This window comes from Notamacropus eugenii, chromosome 6 (genome assembly GCF_028372415.1).
Source record: "Notamacropus eugenii isolate mMacEug1 chromosome 6, mMacEug1.pri_v2, whole genome shotgun sequence".
Classification (NCBI taxonomy): Eukaryota; Metazoa; Chordata; class Mammalia; order Diprotodontia; family Macropodidae; genus Notamacropus; species Notamacropus eugenii.
In genome coordinates, this window is record NC_092877.1 from 27,290,222 (window position 1) to 27,305,515 (window position 15,294).

Here is a 15,294-nt window from a genome sequence, read left to right on the forward strand (position 1 = left end):
GGAATATAATGAGTTCTTTGTAAGTTCAGTTTGGGACATGCTGAGTCAAATTGAAACTGGAATGTTCAAATGGAAATGTCCATTAGGTAGTGGGAGAAAAAGAATTGTAGCTCAGATGACAGATCAATATACTATACACACACCTACATAATGTGTGTATATACATATATACATGTACATGTATACATACATGTTTGTATATGTGCATGAGTACATATATATGCTTAAGTGAAGACATACTTAAATAAGCATGTATATGTATATACTTATGCATCTTTATTCAGGATAGACAATATTTTATAAATTTTCATAAGCAAGTACAACCTGTATAAAATAGACAATTTCCCAAGTTAGATTAGAAATATTTTTGAATAAAGTTCAGTGGATACTTGGATTACATGAAATATGCCACATATATCAAACATGTGCATGTAAATTTTATATGCATATATAACTTATATATGTAAATTTTATACATTATTAGAGCACAGATTAATAGTTGCAGGTAAGAAAAAATAATCAGCAAATGCATAAATCAGATGCTATTTATTAAGTGGGATTGTGATGGGTTAACTTTAAAAAGAACTTTTGTCTTTTTTTCTTAAAACTTGATATTAAATGTAGGAAAGTATTAACTGTGATTAGTACATTTATGAGACACAAGATATATAAAATTCAAAGATTTTTGTCAGTTGACAATAACATTTCTGAATGACAGTGTCTCTTAAACTTTGGCAAAGATTTATGAAGTAAAATTCTAATTTGTGAATTTGCCAATTGTTTTTTATTTGAATATATTAAAAATTATTAAATATACATCTACAAAGTATAATAAATTTAAATTTGGAACCTATTTAGCATATTATCTATTTAGTATAGATAATACAACTGCTTAACTATGGAACAAAATCATTCCTAAAAATAAAATAATATAAATATATTCTCAGATAATTATAATCATTAATATAGGAATTTTTAATTTTTTTGTATGTGTGTCATAGACCCTACTGGCAGTCTAGTGAAGCCTACAGACCATTTATCAGAATAATGCTTTTAAATGAATAAAATAAAGTATATAGAATTGCAAAGGAAACCAAGTATAACACAGATATAATTTTTCCACACAAATTAATGGACCCCCAGAAATTTAACCATGAATTCTGTGAATCCCAGGTTAAGAATATCGGCATTCATGTTTGTGCCAGTATATCATACTTTTTTTGCTAAATTAAATCCCTTTTCACAAAAGCCACTAATTTCAAAACTACAAGTTGGTTATTCATATTATAAGGTAATTTTTCCCTTTATACAAAGACCTACCACATTTTCTTTTTTTAAAATTTTTTTTCACAGTCATTAGCTCTTAACTCACCTTCTTTGAATCCTCTTTTTTAATGAAAAGGAAAAAAGAAATATTTAAACCAAGTTAAGCTATAATGGTACATGAAAGCATTTGAAGAATTCCTTTAAATTGAACTCCCCAGAAGAAAGTATAATGAAAAATACACTAAACTGAGAGTACAGAAAATCTGGGCCCTGGTGCGAGTTCTCATACAAACTGTATCTTAGGTAAGTGTTTTAACCTCTTCAAAGTCCTAGTGGGGAAAGGGAAAGAAATAAAGGAAGGGGGAGGGTTTCAGGCTACATGATTATTTAGGCCCTTTAGGTTTTAAAATTCTACTTCATTTAAATATTTATTTCTTGATAACTAATTACTTGTTTGAGAGACTATGGCAATCTAAAATTATAGAATTCCCTGATAATTGATGATCACCAAAAAATATGAGCATCTGAAAATATAAATTAATTCATAGGAATACTATAACTCCATTTTAAAAATGTGACTGACTCATTACTTTTAAAGGACTATATTTGTCACAAAAAATAAACTACAATAATTTTTTACCAAAAAAATCAGAAAATTACAAAATCAGAATCCTAATGTTTTCTACAAAATGCAGATGCATTGTCCATAAAAATATAAATAACTCAAAGCCTAATACAATAATTACAATAGCCAGTAATAAGGTAGTCCATGGAAAATCCTGATCCTTGGATTTTATGATACATTATCTGGATAAATTGAGAATTAACCAAGCCCATGCACACAGTAAGTGAATGACTAGAAAGAAATCTAAAACCTAAAATGTAAGCTTGTGCCAGTATTGGCATGCAGGGGCACAGCCTGTCTAATAAACTTATCTACAATTCATATATTACCTTTCTGTCTATGGATGCCAACAGGTTGTAAATTATTATGCACTGCTTGGATAGGGGCTTACACCTACAAGTCAACTTAGTCATTAAATTGGCTGTTTCCCCTGCTTTAAATTTTTCTGTCACTTTATTTCTATTACTTTCCATAGTCCAGACCAATTCTGAATTCTACTTTTCCCAAGATTTCCATTATGAGCTATGAAATGCCTCCTGGATGCACCTGTCTTTCTAAGACAGATTTGAGATGAAAAAAAAATAGCCAAAAGGCTAAATCCACACTAAAAGTCATGGTGTCCATAGATTCTGACAGTGGATAAATAGGATGGACCATATCAAGGTAATATTTTATTTTGTCTTTATAAGCCAAATTAAACAGCTAAGGAAAGAATGTGCCTGGAGAATTACCCTCTAATAGGCTTCTGAGAATGGTCCCTCCTATTTCTTAGAAAAACATTAAACAGAAACCCAGAAACTCACTAAAACTGTTCAATAGACTCTAATGTTCAAATAAAACATACATGGATTATTTGAGAGAGAGGGAGGAAGCTTTATGACCATATAAGAAAAATTGATGTGTGCATGTATGTTGTTTTTAATCTTGTAAAAAAGCAAATATTCATTAGAAGGCAGCATGACACAGGAAAAATAAACCAACTTGGAGTAAAACAAAATTGTAGGTTCCTGTTTTGGTTCCACCACTTACTCAATGTATGAACTTAAGCAAGTCAATTGCCACTCTGAACCTCATCCTCTTCATCTGTAAGATGAAGATAATTACATAGTCATTACCAATTTCCCAGGGTTGTTATAAGAATAAAATTAACTAATGTATGAAAAGAACTTTTGACTACAAAAAGTTATAAAAATATATGCTATTACATGTTTCATGTACAGAGGTAAAAAAGCATAAGATTCATCCTCAAATTTAGTAATTCAAGATGTCAAAATGATACAAGAATATAAGAAGTTACATCCCATAGTTGAGTATATTACAATGTGCTAGAATTTGATAGCTTCTTACTTTAACTAATTATTGTTTTTAAAAATGTTTTTAATTTATTTTTATTATTTATTTTAAAAATAATTTTTAGTTGCAAATTCTCACCTCCTACCCTGCCCAAACATTGATAAAGAAAGCAATATGATAAAAATTGCACATGCGAAATCATGCAAAACCTATTTCTGTATTAGCCACATTTAATTATTCTTTCTAACTAGGTGCTAGGGCTCTGGTTCCTAAACTGCTGAAGGAATATTTGTGTTATTTTTTTCTACTATTTATATTTTTGGTCTGGTGTAAAATGTCTGATTGCCCTCCCCTTGATACATCTCTGATTTGATGGTTTGGTGGATATTTAAGGAGCACCTTTAAGAACTGCACCAGGATAGGTTGTAATCTGCATTATTGATGAAACAACATATCAAAGTCCTACATATTTAAATAAAGAAAAGACAAACTTGTTGAAATATTAGCACTGCAATTCCCCTTCCCAAACATGATGGTTTATTTAGTTTTAAAACCAACGTTGATAAATGATTTCAAAAATAATTAGCCACTTTCTCCTATTCCCTGCCTCTAATGAATCCTAGGGACAGCTACGTGGTACAGAGAAGAGAACACCAGACTGGGAGTTGGGAAAAATCTGAGTTCAGATCCAACCTCAGACACTTGATGAGCTGTGTGACCCTGAGCAAGTCACTTAACCCTGTTTGCCTCAGTTTCCTCATTTGTAAAATGAGCCGGAGAAGGCAATGGCAAACCACTCCAGTATCTCTGCCCAAAAACCCCAAACAGTCCCCTGACTGAATTGGGCATGGCTGAATTGACTCAACGACAAGAAGATGAACTCGAATCTTATTGCAGGGTAAAGGCAACGCTGAGTTCTCCATAGCCATGCCAGCAGAAGGAAAGTTCTGGCAGGTACTATTGCACTGAAAAGGCTTTGAGTACAAATCAGTGAGCCATTCTGTTCTCCCTCTCCCTTGTTCTCTCTGAAAGGGCTGGAGGGCAACAAAAACAAATAGAAAGACAGAAAAAAAGAAAAGGGAACCTGAAAGGAAAGAAGGAAGAGCTAGAGAAGAAGGAGGGGAAAATAAAAGGGCAAGAGATATTGAAACTTCATGATAGTGATATTAATAATAATTGGCATTTATAAAGCACTTTAAGGTCGGCAAACTGTTTTATGTGTTATCTCCTTTGGTTCTCACAACAACCTCATGTGATCAGTGCTATTATTATCTCTCTAGATGAAGAAAATGAGACTGAAAGATTAAGTGATTTGCCCAGAGTCACACAGCTAATAATAGTCTGAGACAGGGTTTGAGCTCTGGTCTTCCTAATTCTCAGCTGCTGTCCTACTGAGTTGCCATACAGATTTATTCACTGGATTTGGAAAAATTACAAGAGGGTCAAAGAAAGAGAACAGATGAAAAGGTGGGATGTGAAAAACAGTCATGAGGCAAAGTGGGACACCCTAGATAATTTGCCTAGCCATGCTGCCTCCTCAAGACCTTGTCTGATGTAGAAAATATGACATTGACTGCCTTACCTCAAGCTATTGGGATGCAATCTTTATTGCCAATGTGGCTACCAAGCTGCTAGGTGATGCAATGGATAGAGCACTGGGCTCCAGGAAGACCTGAGTTCAAATCTAGCCTTAGAAACTTACTAGCTGTATGATCCTGTGCAAGTAATATAACCACTAGCTGCCTAAGTCTCCTTATCTGTAAATAATATCCCAATATTAAAATGAGATAACATCCAAAATACTTTGCAAACCTTAAAGCAGTGTATAAGTGCTAACAACGACGACAATCACAACAGAAAAATCTGTCTTTATTCTTTTAAGGACAAGACATACCTGGCTGCAATCCGGCCCAGTTCTAGCAAACAAAGGCACACTTCTCTAGGCTGCTTGTGGAGAACTAGAAAGGCAAAACAAAGAAAAGGAACTTTTACAACAAAAAGGAATTTCAGAGTTGTGTGTGGATAAACAGATTTAATCTCTTGTTGTCCCTAAAGGTTGAAATTAGTGTGCTAGACTCTTCAATCATTCTTTCTTCAGACCCACTATAGAGTGCTGGACAGCCACTGTGCACTTAGCGGGGTGGAGGGCTGAATGCAGTTCATACTTCCTTCTCCAACAGAACCCATTAGTTTTCTCGGGAAGCCCCAGCCATGTGATTCATTTCAATGAGGAAATACTAACATTATCATACTTAGGACAAGTCTAGAGATAATTACAAAGGATACAATGAATGGCCCGTACAAACTAAATCTAGTAGACACACAAGCACACAAAAATACTCAATTCATCTTTTAAAAATCCTTGGACTAAGTTTATAAGTGATTTTAGGAAAATTTAACCCACTGAGATATCTATCAAATAATATTGAGTAATGTGAGTAGAGATTTCTCAGGCTTAATTTCTGCCAACTAGTGAACATTGGATAGATGAAACATTATTGAATCAAGTACTTATAACTGGATACATGCAGCTGTAAAGAAGTTCCACTGAGCACACACAAAAATAAATTGTTCCCAAACTACTGATTTATTTATTCAACTGACAGCTGCTATTCTAATTAACAAGGGCTGGTGTATCACAAAAGTGTTTGTTAACCCCAGCAAGATGGGCTAGAATTTACTCTACTGTTCCCAAGACTAATTACTACGATTTTTTCAAAAAATATTTTTGATATTTCCAAAATTTCCTAAGGAGAGAAATAAGCTATCTGGTATATCAACAAAAAATTAGGTTAACATATGCACAATATCTTAATTCATTAGAAACACCATATATACAGTAAAAATAGCATGGCTCCACTAAGTTAGAACTTTACAGTTATACAGACGTCCAGTTTTACCTCCATCTGACCACTTCAGGCACCTAGTCCTTTTTCTTCCAAGTGATAGCAGTAGTGCCTCATCCTGAAGTTAAGGTGGAAGGTGTTAGTATATGTGTGTGTGTGTGTATGTGTATATGAAAGTAATTGTATATATATTTTGCTTAAATGTGGATACACTCCAATTGTACCATCATGAAATAATAAAATGGCATAATTCTTGGCTTTTTAAAATGTGTTCAATTCTTTTCCCCCATTTTCATTGGTTTAGATTTTTATATTCATGTAATAAAAGGTCACAGCTATGTTCTCAGTGGGGAAAGACTGACAATCTCTATGATAGACAAAAATCTAAATTTTGTTTGTATTCTTGGGGGACACAGAGGCAGAATGTAGCATATATTTTAGACACCACATTATCAATTGTTTTGTTTAGCTATTTTTCTTTGTTATAAGGGATGTTTTAATGCAAAGGATGAATAGAAGGGAGAAGGAGACCTAACTGTGATATAAAACCAAAAACCATCAATTTATTTTTAAAAATATCTCAATTCTATGATCTTTCAAATTAAAAAAATCTTTCCTGAGAATAGAACAGCAAACTTCAGTTGAACACTTTTTAAAAATTATCACAAATATGTAATTAGTAGAATACAAAATAATGAAGATTGACTTGTAAGGGTAATTTTAACCTCTATTTCCTGTGTAATTATTTATTAAAATTAGGAAGTGGCAATTTGCACAGTGATGAATCATCAAGTGAACTTTAAAGTAAACAAGATGGATGGATGGTTTTATCTCCGTAGCATAATTTTCAAACAGAGAACAACACCACACTTGTCATAAATGGACTTCCACACAGAGTATCAAACTGAGAAAAATTAATCCTTTCACTAATTGTCAAGCTCCCCTTTTCTGACCTGGAGTTTTATCCCATCTGATACAAAATCATCATCATTATGGACAACATACTGGGAAATGTCACTAACGCACAACATAGTATGTGAACAGCTGTTTTAAGCCTGTTCCTTATTTTGTGCTCCAGGGAATGTGGCCCCCAATATTTTCTGCACATTTGCAGGCATGTTTCCCACCCCTAAAACATACTGGCTAGATGAGGTTGGCCGAGTTCTTTAGCCTCTCAGCTCTTTAGCTAAGACTATAAGTTCAAAGGAAGGTGCCAACCTGCATCATTCAGAAGTTTCCCTTGATCAGTGATATCATAGCCCTCATTCCCTTCATTTACGTCCTAATGGAAAAAAATAGTAATACTTGGAGAATATCAGGCCATGGAGGAGGTAGCTATCAGCACTATCAGCAAATATGAAAACGATGAAGCAGGGTGTGACATTTCTACCACGTTGTGTTCCCAAATAGTAGACCATTGCTATAAAGCCATAACGTTTATAGAAAACCCAAGATAGTATGAAAGGAATGCAGCTCTCAAAGGTGTTTCTGGAAGAAAGAGTATCAAATCTGGTCACCATATGAAAGAGAATGTTGTGGAAAGACTCTTATGGCTATTTTGCATTATTTTGTTTAGTTCCGTAGGTCATCAGTCAATGGGTAGCTTCCTGAAGACAATTTAAATCCTGGCTCTCCAACAGTGTCACTGAGAAAAACACAATTAAGAATGGAGAAAATTGCATATAATTACCTACACTCCTTATTTTACCTCCCTAAAACAATTTAGGACAAATCATTTTCTGTCTCTTCATCTGTTTTCTCATCAAATCAAAACTTTTTTAGTTTTGCTAGAAAAAAACCTCATCTTGAGATTGTAAAATCCTAGATTTAAAGTTGGAAAAGACCTTGGAATTTATCTGCTTTGATGACTTCAGTTTTCAGATAAAGAAACTGAGGCCAAAAGATAAAGTGATTTACTTACCCAAGATCACCCAGTAAGTGGCAGAGATAAAAGCCCTTTGATTCCAAAACCAGCACATAGACACTGTGCTTGCTCAAACACAGTATTTTCTAATATATCCATTTTTATATGTAAGTAAAATATATTCCTGAACCATTTCTCAATTCATATGTTAACACAGTTTAACTTATATGTTTTATCAATTTAAGATCTTTGGGAAGCATTAGGACTGAAAGAAGGACTGGATTTTTGATACGATTCATATAGGAACTCCCTGGTAAGGAAACTCCCTCTATCAGTACAGATTGCTACCTTCTCTGGAAAGCGTGGGAGTTTAAATAATGCAAACCATTAAAAATTTAACTGCAAAACACATTTGTTTACATTTAAAAAATAAAACTGAGGGAACTTTTGGGGTGAATTTGTTTGATCTTTTCAGTATAAGGAATGAGAGACTAAAAGAAATGAAGCCACAGGATAGAAATGAATTATTTAATGACCGTTCATATGTGGTTTAAAAATACTGTGGAGGAGAAATCCTTTTGGAGAAAGAAATTCTCTGATTGAGATATCACATCAGTATTCATGCCTTGAGCATTCCGCTTGGCAGTGTGTCTCTCATTTCCCTTATTTATGTATATCAAAAATATTTATTCTCAAATTCTATCAGGCTTCATATCAAGTAGGTTAACTAAGGCAGCTTATATAAATAGTTTTTGCAGGGATGGCATGGCTGTTAATAATTCACATTAGAAGCCAAGCAGCTGTTGAAATAGAGAAGGTATCATTCTTTGAAAATTTTAAATTTCATTTTATCCTTAAGAACTAAATTATTTATGTGCTTAAGTTTTCAAAATAGTCTTTGTTAATTGCTAGCTAGAGCAGCTGACAAATCTACTTAGAATTTAAGCCAGTGCTGGGAGGATTAAATCAAAATTTTCTCATTCTTTTTACTTTTTTTGGAGAGTGGAAAAAGAAGGGGAAGGTGTTACGGTGGTAGGAAGAAAACTTGAAAATATTGGCATACCACAAAATTTGTCATTCATTTTAAATACATTTATTGGTTCAAACTCTTACTAATTTATAAATTGGAAGCAGCTAGGTGGTACAATGGATAGAGCACTGGCCCTGGAGTCAGGAGGACCTGCATTCAAACTTGACCTCAGACACTTGACACTAGCTGTGTGACCCTGGGCAAGTCACTTAACCCTGATTGCCTCACCAAAACAAAACAAAAAGCAATCTTCAGAAATTGTACAAAATGTAAAACTTGAAAGATGTGATTGCATCATACACAATATATTTATGCTTAAGATCAGACTGTGATTTCATTAAGGTAGGGAATTTCCAGTGAAGATATTCCCTTTGCCAATGTAAGTTGATTCCTTCTTTGCAATTGGGTCTTGCTCATGCACACACAGCCAGTAGGTATCAGAAGCAAAACTCTACCCAAGCCTTCCTATCTGAAGCTAATAATTCAGCCATTATGTCAGGTTATCTCTTTATAAATATTGCTAAAAACATATTTGGTCCACACATTCATCTTGCAGAGAATTCCCAAATGAGAAAATTGCGTCTACTAAAACAGATCAATAACTGTCCTACAACTTAGGGAATTCCTTGGGACGCTGAAAGGTCATTTGACTTGCCAAGAGTCATATAGCTAATATGTCTCAGAGGCTAGACTTGAACCCTGGTCTTAATTCAGTTATCCATTCATCCATCCACCCATCCATCTATTCATCCATATAACCAAGTGGAAATTTTTTTTTGGTTTATTTTTTCTTTACTCTTAGTGGATTTTAATTTTAACAGTCAGGGTTTTGCATAGTGATCATTGCCTTTGGAAAGTTTTATTTTCTTCTTCTTCTTCTTTTAATGATCAAATCATGTGGAAGAAAACTGCAATTATTTCCTCAGGGAAATAGAACACCAATCTGTCATTCCAACTCCATCACAGGAGGCCCAACTCCATACCCTGCATTCTATCAAATTCTTATAGGCATCAAACGTCAAATGGAATTTTGCCTGCTTTAGAAATATAAGATTAGCCTAATGACTAAGAAATAAATCAAGTTTCTGTGTCATAGTGCACACAGAAACACACTGCATTCCGCGATGAAGGTATGGTTCAACCAGCTACAAAACAGTTTATCCATCTGTTGATGGATAAGGTTATGAAAGTTATTGAGTTGCGCTCATAAAAATTCTATTATCCATATGCTTTTTATATTACAACATGAATGACAACTCCTCAGGGAGGGCATGGATTTAAAAAAATTCTTATGCAAGGAGGAAATTAAGGGGAAAAACTTTTAATCAGTTAAACTTGCCTTAATCTTTTATAGTTATTAACTTCAAATTGAGCCTCCTTGTTTTAGCCATGTGGCCTTCCAACCTATGGCAAAATAGTGCAGTGGAAAGGGCCTGGATTAGATGATCAGAAGCCCTCAATTGTAATTCTGTCTTGTCAATATCACTAGCAATTTAACCTAAGTGAGTCATTTAAACAATGAACCTTATTTATCTCATCTGTAAAGGGATAACAGGGTGGCTAGGCGGTTCAGTGAATAGTGCCAGGCTGGACGTCAGGAATACCTGAGTTCAAATCCAGACTCAGACACTATCTGTGTGACCCTGGGCAAGTCATTTAACCCTATTTACCTCAATTTCTTATCTCTCAAATGAGCTAGAGAAGGAAATGTTAAACCACTCTAGTATCTTTACTAAGAAACCCTCAAATGGGGTCAAGTAGACTTTGCCATGACTGAAATGACTGAACAACAAAGAGATATCTACAGCAGCAACATAAGATGGTTTAGAATCTAAATAAGATAAATCTTAATAAGAGGATTTGTTCTGTGAAGTTTGGATTCAGTCAAAAGGCCATACTCGAGGACCCAGAGGGCCACATGTTGCCTTGAGGCCACAGGTTCTCCACCTCTGGTTTAGACTGAGATTAGGCAGGATTTTCAAATTCATTTTATCCAGACCTCTTCATTTTACATAAAAGCAAACTGAGGCTCAGAGATGTTAAGGATCAGGACCTTCTTTTCCAAAGAAATAGAGGTAACATGAGAGAACAAGGAATCAAATTGTCCTGTCTACCTTAAGAGGATGTTCTGAGACTCAAATATGACAAAATATGTGAAATCACCTTGAAGATTCTAAAGCACTATATCCAAGTCCAAGATAGTGTTGTAATAACAATGAGGCAAGGAAACCTCTATATATTTGCATGGCAAAGGATAAAATAATCATCTCTCCCTGGGAGAAGATGTTTCTGTGGTACTTCTCTCCTCCGAGGATATTAAGGAGCAGGTGAATCTATCACTTCCCCAAAAGATAAAGAAATATATGTAATCCATTCCCCCTTACTACTCCAGGGTCATACAGAAGAACTTCAGTTAGTGAAAGGAGTGTGGCTTAGCATTGTGACTCAAAGGTCAAGGGTCTTGTTGGAGAAAAAAGGGAGAAAGAAGATTGTGTGTGTGTGTGTGTATGTGTGTGTGTGCACATGTGCACGCACACACATGTGTAGGAGAGGATCTAGCTCAACCACCTGACAAGCAAAGTGAGGCTGCCTTCAACTCAACCACTTGTTAGCCCATTTTTGTGGGTAAACACACACATTTTTTAAGAAATTCACTAGTTTTGATAAAATCTGAAGTCTTGGTTTTGTCTTCCATCTTGAAATAAAATTTTGAATGACTATCTTCTATCATTTAAAACAGATTTTGTTGATATTAAGGACATGTGATCATTGAGCAAGGTCACAGTCCACAAAATCATGAGAAATAATATTTTGAATGTGACATATTATCTGGGATACATACCACATTAGTAAGGAATTTTCAACCCCAATTTTCAGCAATAAAAGAATAGAGGACAAAATATACTCATTTCAATTATTTATGCTTAGAGTCAGTTTAAGTATAACATTTTTGGTTTTGGGGATAAGTTTTAGGGGATCTATGTTAGGTTATGTTAGATTCCTGAAATAAGAGAGTTTATGATTGGAAAAGTCACTTCAAAACAAATGATGACTAAATCATGACATAATAGAAGGAGCATAGGATTTGAAGTCAGAAGATCTGTATTTGAAATCTACTTCTGACACTTTTCTCCTGGTAGTCACTTACCCATTCGGAGCTTCAGTTTCTTCTCCTGCACAATGATAGTGCTAGACAAGACAGCACCCCTGCTTCTGGCTGTACACCCTGTAATTCTAATTTCAGAGGAGGCAGAAATCTATCTATTTGCCCTAACTTAGCCCCTTCTCAAATTCTCTCTGTACCACACTCTATATTGGGAATAATCCAATTTTACAAAAATGAATATATTACCTACCCTCTCTTTGTGTTTAGTTTCAAAAACATATATGGGAGTAGAGAGAATTTGAGGTGTACCCCTACCCCGAAGAGAGGTTGTGTATAACCTGATGTTGATGAAGTAATACATAAATAGGGTAAGCGTTAACTACAAAATCTGAAATTAATATTTTCTTGGATTAGCCACAAAAACAATCCATGTATAGATATTCAAGAACTAGCCGTATGTTTAAAGACATTGCTAGTGTTTTTCCTTAGCTTTAATACAAAAAATTAGGGAACATTCTCCCCCCTAAAATGGTTCTATGGCCCTCAAAATAACCCTGAGACATGGCTGGTTTAGTCAAACATTAGTAAACAGGCACAGAACCTTCTTCTGATGCAACACATGGCCCTGAGATGCACAGTGGATAATGTATTTTGAAAATCAGCAGTCAAAACCCTTGGGTTTCTTGACAGGAGAGCAAATCCAGGCCTGCAGTGGGGAGTCTTTCGGTCAGCATTTGCCACTTCCATAACAATAATCATGGTTGGACCAGACAATTATGGCCATCAGAGGTCATCGTCAATACACTGCATCAGAAGACAGGTTCAAAGAGCAAAATCACAAGCACCACATGACAAATAGAGTCACCACGGCCAAAGAGGGGACATTCCAAAAGAAACACACACAGGAGCATGCTAGCATAGCAGAGAGCAAACCCTTTTCTTGTTGAGCAGATTCTTTTTTTCAGAGAAACAGGTGGAGAAGCTTCCCTGGCTCCAAGTCCTATAATCATTCAATAACATTGTGATGTTGACATGGTTAGTGCAAGCCAAGTGTTCACCCCAAACCAACATGTTATTAGAGCATGCTTTCCTCTCTCTAGACACTTCTCAGCTTCCCACTGTCGATGGAATTAGAGGCAACCCAATAGAATCCCTAGAAAATATTTTAAAGATTGATTAGCTTCACAAACATGAGAAATTTTAAGGTGCAAAAGACAATTATAAGGAACAAAACTTTCAGCTAAAATACAGTATTAGTTTAAAGAATGGAATTCACTGCTTAATCACACCTTAAATAACCATGTGTTATAAGCATCAATTTTAAAATGTATAATTTAAACTACTGTTACTGATGTATTTTTATCCAAGATTTTTTGAGATGTCCAATTTAAAACATAGAAGGCACATAGAGTAAGATCTAGAAAGAGATTAATCAGAATTAGTTTGCAAAAATTTGTAAAATATTTATTATGCCAATTACATAGATTCTTTACCTGATTAGCCAGAGAAAACTCCAGAGGGACATGACAGTATTTAAAGAGGAATTAGGCTTGTTCTGCTTAGTTATAGATGGCAGAACAAGGAAAAATAGGTAGAATTTCCTGAGGCAAGAATGTAGGTTTGCCATAAGGAAACGCTTTCTAGTATTTTGGAGCTATCCAAAGGTAGGATAGGGACTACCTCTGGAGAAAATGGATTCCCCTTCACTCGTCTTCAAGCAAATGCTAGATGGTCTGTATGTTTTAAAGGGGATTCCTTTAGGGAGATGTTGAGATTGGATGGCCACTGAGGTCCCTTTCATTCTGATATTCTATAGTTGTCTAACTGTTCAATTTCTTATTCATAACACCATTATTTGATAGTCCTGATGTCATAAGGATGTATCCATGTCCTTGAAAGTGGACAGTTCTTTCATGATCAATATAAACATATTAAATTCTTTCTAGCACATGTGACACATTTTGGAATCATTGGTAAAGAGACTGGAGAGCCCCAAGAGGTCATTTAGTCTAATTCCTTCATTTTACAGTTTAAGAAATAAAGTCCCATTGCTAGCATACTGTTTGGAATATATCAGGAACTCAATAAATGCATAATGAATTGATTTGACATGACCTCTCCAAGACATATAGGCAATTGATTGGCAGCCTTCTGACTCCAAAGCATACTATCCATCATAACATGATTTTCCTTCCTATTCTTTTTAGTTTAAAAAAGCAATTTATTTTAAAGAGTGTTGGTAAAAATACTAAAGTCATATCATACTCAAATTAAATTTAAAAAGTAGATATTTCAAAGACAATTCTAAAAATTACTTCATGGGGTTTTATGCTAGAGGTGATTCAGAAGACCTGAGTTCAAATTCTGCCACTGAAGCTTTCTAGTCACATTATCCCAAGTCACTCTATGTCTGAGAACTATTTACTACTCAATTATAAAACATACACACACACACACACACACACACACACACACACATATATACTTTTCTTCCTCAGTGATGTTTCTGAACGCAGTTATCACACTGCAAAAATGAAAAAAGGTTTAACAATACTCCCAATCATTAATAATGAAAAAGTCCATGGATTTGGGCAGGACTCTTCATTTACTTACCTTTTACATTAGAGACAGGTGAGATGCATTTAGAGGGTCAACAAAATATTTTACACTTCAATCCAGAAGCAGTTTCTACCACCTAAAAAGCTGCTTCATCCAAAGGCATATCAATACATTATCCCTAGCTCAAATTTTTAATTCAAAAGAAATTTGTCCTTAGACACTGCATATACTTTGTATTCACTGATCTGGTTACTTGCTTTTTCTTCCCAATAGAATATATGCTCCTTGAGGGTAGAGACTGTTTTATTTTTGTCCTTTTATCTTCAGAGAGGCAATGTGATACAGTGGATAGAAAGCTGGCCTGGATATCAGGAAGACCTGTATCAGCTCCTCCCTCTGCTACATACCAGCTCTATATTCTGAGAAAAGCCATTGAATTTCTCCACCATCTAATAACCCTCTAAGACTATACACTGCAGAGAAGTTACTGACCTACACCAGAGCTGGATTTTCCTCACCAAAGGAATCAGGCCCTATCCCTACTTCCAAAGCTTAGCATACCTCCTGGCACATGCTAAGTATTCATTGAATAGCTGAGTGTTAAAAGATGGGTGAGAAAGAGAAAATTCCTAAATTCTACCATCATTGGAAGTCCCCGGGGCTATATACATGGTCAAACTAGCAATAATGGCTGGAAATTGCAAA

At 34.9% G+C, this 15,294-nt stretch overlaps 1 protein-coding gene across 7 annotated transcripts in view; it reads right to left on the bottom strand.

The window, feature by feature from the left end:
- Window positions 1–15,294, bottom strand: part of GAS2 (growth arrest specific 2) — a 147,870-nt gene that overhangs the window by 66,724 nt on the left and 65,852 nt on the right. For all 7 annotated transcript variants that reach the window (XM_072619321.1, XM_072619324.1, XM_072619326.1 and 4 more), the window contains exon 5: window positions 5,079–5,142. In XM_072619321.1, coding sequence (XP_072475422.1) covers window positions 5,079–5,142 — 64 coding nt within the window. The remainder of the gene's footprint in view (window positions 1–5,078; window positions 5,143–15,294) is intronic.